The 6,311-nt window shown below is 44.8% G+C and overlaps 1 protein-coding gene across 1 annotated transcript; it reads left to right on the forward strand.

Moving 5' to 3' along the window:
* Positions 1 to 217: 217 nt before the first annotated feature.
* On the forward strand, positions 218 to 5,994 carry T265_06977 (hypothetical protein; the record flags this gene model as incomplete). Its single annotated transcript, XM_009172394.1, has 8 exons — positions 218 to 306; positions 1,709 to 1,841; positions 1,917 to 2,104; positions 2,152 to 2,373; positions 2,614 to 2,635; positions 4,104 to 4,292; positions 5,621 to 5,718; positions 5,886 to 5,994. The coding sequence occupies 8 exons, from the start codon at positions 218 to 220 to the stop codon at positions 5,992 to 5,994; spliced, it is 1,050 nt and encodes a 349-aa protein (XP_009170658.1).
* Between the last annotated feature and the right edge of the window lie 317 nt (positions 5,995 to 6,311).

Here is a 6,311-nt window from a genome sequence, read left to right on the forward strand (position 1 = left end):
GACCTGGCTAGAAAGCCACGAGAAACGCACAGTCATGTAGACGAAGGAAATTGCTTGGAGGATGAATAGAAGCGGGTTAAAGAGGCGATGCTGTCAGCTCTCAGAACTTTTGTCCGATCCATCTGACTCGACTCAGTGAACACTGGATATCTTCGAGATCAACAGATCTTATTGCTGACAGAAAGGCCATATCAGCAATTGGCGACTATGATGGCGCATGAAGATTCCTCAAACACCGAATAATCAGGAGCTTAAAGATGATGGTAATGATGATAGTGATGATAATGATGGTGAAAAGGAGAATGAGTCTGAGTCTGAGCAATGAAGGTGAGAATGATGATGTTGTTGGTCCTCAGTACTTCAGTGAAACCTTTTTGATTGAGGTGAGCCAAGTGACAGCCGCGTCCTGAATTTTATTGTCGCGCCCTTGGCAACCGCGCCCAGTGTGTATTGGGTGACAGCTTAACTTAAAGGCCGTGTAGTGAGTCAGATCCCTATGGCCCTGTGCCTCCCTAATTCTTCATCGGAATTCTCCCGAACAAAGTGGTTGCTGTTGACTAGAACACGGGAACTTGTTCCTTGCCTCTAGTAGCACCTTTCGGAAGTTCGGATTGGTACAGTGCTACGAAGACGCCTACCGATTGACTAACATTGCTGCCTCCAATGGTTCTGCGATACCTCACACGCTTTCAGTATCCTGGGGGAATCTATGCACCTAGCAACCCAACGACGGTCACACCAACAGACCACATTCCAGTGGCACCCCGATGATCGACTGTTGAAAACTGTAGAGGTTCAGTTCATGCTCTTGAGCGTGCTCCGCAAAACATTGGCCTGCCAAACAACCCCCCCCCCCACTCTCGGACGTGACCACTAGTCCAGTAATTGCTGAAATGCTGTTGAATCCTTCAATTTCATTACTCCAATCACAGAGTGGTGTACAACATGTCGCTCCGTCCCACCTCAGATTTTCACGTCGCAGCGCCAGGAAGATTGGATATCCGTCAGAACTACCCGCCTCCAGCTGGGTGCTCAGCCATGTGTAGCCAACACCTCCAATTTACGATGATTTCACCGCTCAATCTGGAAAATTGTATAGATTATTGGTCAGAAATGGTCTATTGCATGAACACGGCTATCACTTGGTGACTACTCGCAACTTTTTCAGTTGATTCGATCCACAACAATGTTGGTGAACACGTAGTCAATGAGTTTAATTTTCCTCCATCCCATGTCGGTGATGAGTCTAGGGAGTGGAGGTTTCTGCTCAAACGGAAGTAAAGCCTTTTGGTACATAGACTTCCTGCTACTCAGACGAAACAGGAGTGCTGAGACTCTGTCAGTTTGCCGAAACAGTTAAAAAGTTGGTAATGGGTTTTGTGTCAACGTGAACAGCTCACAGCTTAACCACTTAGCTCTCTCGGAATTGTACTACTTATAAGCGTCCTATGCTCTCTTACTGAGTAGTCTGTATATGTTTCCCCCCTTCGTCAGTGGTTCTGTTTGCGCCCGTGTCGCTGAACGCCACTTGAATGTAATCATATATTGTTCACTGGCAAGGGAAACTAATTTGGCTATTCCACGCCAAAGTATGCTTCTGCCTGCATACTTTCGTATACCACAGTGTATTTTTGTTTCCCTCTGCATATTACACAATTTTATCTTTTATGTCAACTAATGATAATTTGTTTCCGGCTTTTGTCCACAGGTTGAATTCGGTCATCTTTCTCACCATGGAGGTAGCTTTCGAGTTGGCCATGGAAGCTCTTGACGCTGGGGAAGTTCCGGTGGGCTGTGTATTTATCAGAGACGGTACGATTATAGCTAAAGGCCGTAATGAGGTATGTCTCTGCATCTGAAACAACACTTTTCACCCCTATGCCTTCAGCACTATTCACTAGTCCCGTTCTCCACAGGTAAATGCAACAAAGTGTGCTATTGAGCATGCTGAAATGGTCGCGATCAGACGATTGGAGCAATGGTGCATACAGCATCAACTTTCGCTTGCTGACACTTTACGTGATTCAGAGTTGTATGTCACTGTTGAACCATGCATTATGTGTGCTAGCGCTCTGAGATTTTGCCTCCCTGCACATCCAAAACGGTTTGTACTCATTTCCTTCTCCCGCTAAAATGCTTGTTCCACCTTAGTATTATCTACGGTGCCAAGAATGAAAGATTTGGCGGTTGTGGTTCAGTGTTCAGCATACACGACTCAGACTCAGCAACAACTCCGCCACTCATTTGTGTCTCCGGCATTCAAGAAGACAGAGCTGTTTCGCTGTTGAAGCAGTTTTACACTCAGGAAAATCCAAATGCACCCCCAGAACTACGAAAATCTAAGCCTTGCCTAAAAAATACAGGATCGATAAAGTGCTTACGTTTTTTTCACCTTGGTATTTCCCGAACTTCTTGACGTCTTAGTTTTGTTGGGCTTTTTTATCTGTCGTCCTTTTAGCGAAGCCGAATCGACCGAAAGTACTCGGAATTAGTGATCAGTCGTGCCTGTTACATGGATCCTTAGCATCATTTGAAGGTGTTCCAGCACGACAACGTAGACACTTCGAATGTAGGTTCATTTTGTCTTCATTTATCTTCCTTTTTGGGTATCAGGGTTAAATACAGAGGTTCCGCGGTAAGAATATCAGTCATTCGCGTCGTATGCTCATTTCTAACACAAAAAGAGGTCGCATCGTCAGAAACAGCACTTAATATGGGATATATATATATATATATATATATATAATTGACTTAATATGAGATTGCTCAGTAGATGCATCCCTTCCCAAGACGTTGGCCTACTGTTCCCAGGTCATTACGGCGAATGATTTTTTGAGGGAAATAGGAGAGATAACGGGTAATTTAGGTGATATTGGCACATCTCTTTCATTATTGTGAAGTTCATTGTCCACAGAATAACTATGCTTGACAAATTCCCACAAGTGCAAACTGATACTGAAGCTGTTTCTTCGTTTCTCTGCGTACTTTATTCCATGTCCGACGATTTTTTGCCAATGTCTGGCAACTGCCTGATGACTAGTTCATGTTGTATTCATCTGCTGGATTTTGTGTGAAAGGCGGCCTTTCGAAGTTGGGAACAGCTGCATGTGGATCCCAAAAAACCCACAGCATCTCTGCTGATTAAAAACAAGCTACTTTACTTTGTACAGTAGTATGAATAAAATCAGGTACTGTTTACTCTCCCATTATGTCTGGCGACTGCGAAATTCTGTGTTGTGATTTGCTTATAAATCAGCTACATTTGTTTTGCTTCTGTTAGGTGTGTTGGTACCGTCGATTCTGCACTATTCCCTGATATTAGTGTCACAAACCAACTACATTTTACCGTAATGTTGTTTGGGTAATTTCCCTGAAGAGGTCAGTCGCATCGGAGGTTCCGGATTGAGTATTTTTTTAGGGCGTCGTCGTTACTCAGGAGTGGCAGGATGAAAGGGGAGTTAATNTGAAGAGGTCAGTCGCATCGGAGGTTCCGGATTGAGTATTTTTTTAGAGCGTCGTCGTTACTCAGGAGTGGCAGTATGAAAGGGGAGTTAATTCACAGCCAAACAAATTTGTGGAAGCATGATAGTTAGTAATCCGGTACGAGTTCAAAGGTTGCACGAGTTTCTTTTGAACACAAAGTTCTGGGCGACATGTTCGAATCCCGATATCCTCGGCGAACTCTTATTCACTAGATTTTATTATTGCTGGTTCAAAGCAAAGGTTTTAGTAACTATGTGAGCTAGATAGCCTATAATTATGTTCTTTGTATACTTCGTTTGTTCACTTCTTAGGAATTTCACCATAATATTCATCCACCCCCACGTTCTACAATTGGAAGCGATGCCGATGTTGACCGGTGGCAGACTCACAAGATCTCGCATGACCATTCTTTAAATAAGTGCCACCTTTAGCTTTAGTGGGTCCGGTGGTTTTGGGATCATGTATTTAGTACCGAGTGTTTGTTCATCCTTCCAGGAACGATATCCTGTGTGGTCCTATCGTTTAATGGCCACTTAGGGAAGCCCCAGTGCTGTATCTGTATTCGGAAGGTCGTTTACGTACTTGGGAGCTCCATCAGCATTTGAACGACATTTGTTGAGATCACTGAGGTCGAGATAGCTCAATGGTTAAGGCGCGAACTTACTGACCGGAAGGTCCCAACTGGAGCCCAACCTCCGCATCTCGAATGCTCCTGTCTAGGCTTGGGTAGCCTGGTAGTATCTCGGCCTTTGTACCTCCTTCACGTGGCATGGTACCTAGGCACCGAAATGGTGCTACAGCTAGACAGCGTAATACTACGTTTAAATCGCTAAGTGGCATTTGGAGATGCCTCGATAAAGAACTATCGCTTGACGAATGATGATGCCAAAGTTATGCTGAAATCTAAGGGACTTGAGCGTGATGTCGTTCGTCGCAAGGTCGACGCTTAGCATCATCCCAGTTGTGTATGGGTTATCACTGATAAGCCACATTAAGCAATGTTCGAACACTTCAGAAATCCTGTATTGGCTGGCTTGCTTCCGACAGCTCACAGTTCACTGATGTTCGGATTCGTGACCCTATGTGGGTGGGGGGAGGGTGTGAAAACACCCGTGGAACAAAATAATGAACCCTTAGAAGGTGCGGGGCACTTTTCTTATACCGGGAGGCCAACATGAATGGCAGATAGTACTCTCTATGGAATGTCCTTTCGGAAGGTTTATATGTCTATTTTGAATTGCTTACCAATCTCATATTATACCTTGTGTAAGAAGCCGGTCGGACGCGGAATTATTTATTCCCAATTCCAACAAGCTAAGCATAACGTGGTGATTCACAGTAGATACAGGTCATACTACTCGCAATTTGCATCAGTAATCTGTCCGCTACACTGGTACCCAAGCGAATTTGTCGTTCAACTGTTTGAAACGCTATTAAACATCCTCATCTACAATGGCACTCAATTTTCAAGTGCGGTTTTTTAGTGTTTGGAAATAAATCAGATACAGTTGCATGTGCCCCCGCTAACATCACACCGGCAGTGTGTGCATCCTTGACTGTAACAGTTTGTCTGTGGACTCAAACTGCTAAAGATTCACAGCAGGAGGATCTGTTTTTTTTATTATAGATAGGCTGGACCATGCACAGATCACTTCTGAATGAGGACTGTCATTGTGGAACAAATGCCACATCGGCGTAGGATTATGTCAATTAATAGAACTGGTGGATAATGTACTCATCAGAACAGTGAGGATGTTTTCTGTTTTGGAGGAGATGCAACACGGCTTTTACCCTAGGATAGTAGTATGTACTGCAGGTGGTTGAACCGGTGTAAGGGAAACGGAGGGGGGAGTAACAGAATCCTCATGGTGCACAATCAGTACTGCGTTACCGACGTTTCCATAGTCTCCTTACTAACAGTGCATGCATCACGTTGGTGTGGGTTCACAATACCGTGAGTAGATCTCTCACGATCCCGAGTAAGGATTTCTTCTGCGGGAAGCAAATCACTTGATGTATCCCATAAGTTCTGCTCGGCCTGTTTTAAACTCTTGTCAGGGCTGTTCTCACTCATCAGTGGAACTGATCTGCCACGTACACTTCTCTTACCCAACCCCATCGTCACTACTCTCTTCAGATCGCAGCACGAAAGCTAATAGCTTCGTTTGTCTTGCATCACACTCGGCAACAGCATCTGCTCGTCCGTCAGACACCCAGAGATGAATTTTCAAACCGGTCATTCCGTTCTACCTAGCTGCCTCTGATGTTTTTACTTTGAGGCAAGCATGATATCAAGTCACTCTCCCGTCACTCCCGTTCCTCTCCATTGACGTATACCGTTTGTTAGAAACAATTAGGACACTGCAACTGAGCTGATTTCCCTGTGACTATACGTGCTTCAGGCTGCGCCTCTCTGGTGATGCAGGAGCCACTGAATATGCTGGGTTCGGTACTGTGCAGTGCTATCAAGCTCTGACTTGGTATCTTCGTCTTTGCGCTGTTCGTCTGTGAGGTAATCTCCAGAAAGCGGTCTGTTTATTTTTTATACACCAACAACCGGCTCTGAATCTGCCAGAGACAACTGTCATTAAGCTCTGGGTACTATGTTGCAACGGGCCAACATAGTTGTGTTTGTTGGTGACATGGGCGTGCAGGTGGGTTGCCTTGGCTCTAATGGGACCCAACTACGCAGTTGTCTTGATTTGGGTACAAGAGACACGCAGAACGGTGATCCCCCGCTGTTGATGTGTGCTGATCACAGACTGTTTATTTAAAGTTCGAAGTTTACAGAGAATTTCAACTGTCTGATCACCTAGTGTCAACCAGCT

The sequence above is a fragment of the Opisthorchis viverrini genome, assembly GCF_000715545.1.
Source record: "Opisthorchis viverrini unplaced genomic scaffold opera_v5_153, whole genome shotgun sequence".
In the NCBI taxonomy this organism is placed as follows: Eukaryota; Metazoa; Platyhelminthes; class Trematoda; order Opisthorchiida; family Opisthorchiidae; genus Opisthorchis; species Opisthorchis viverrini.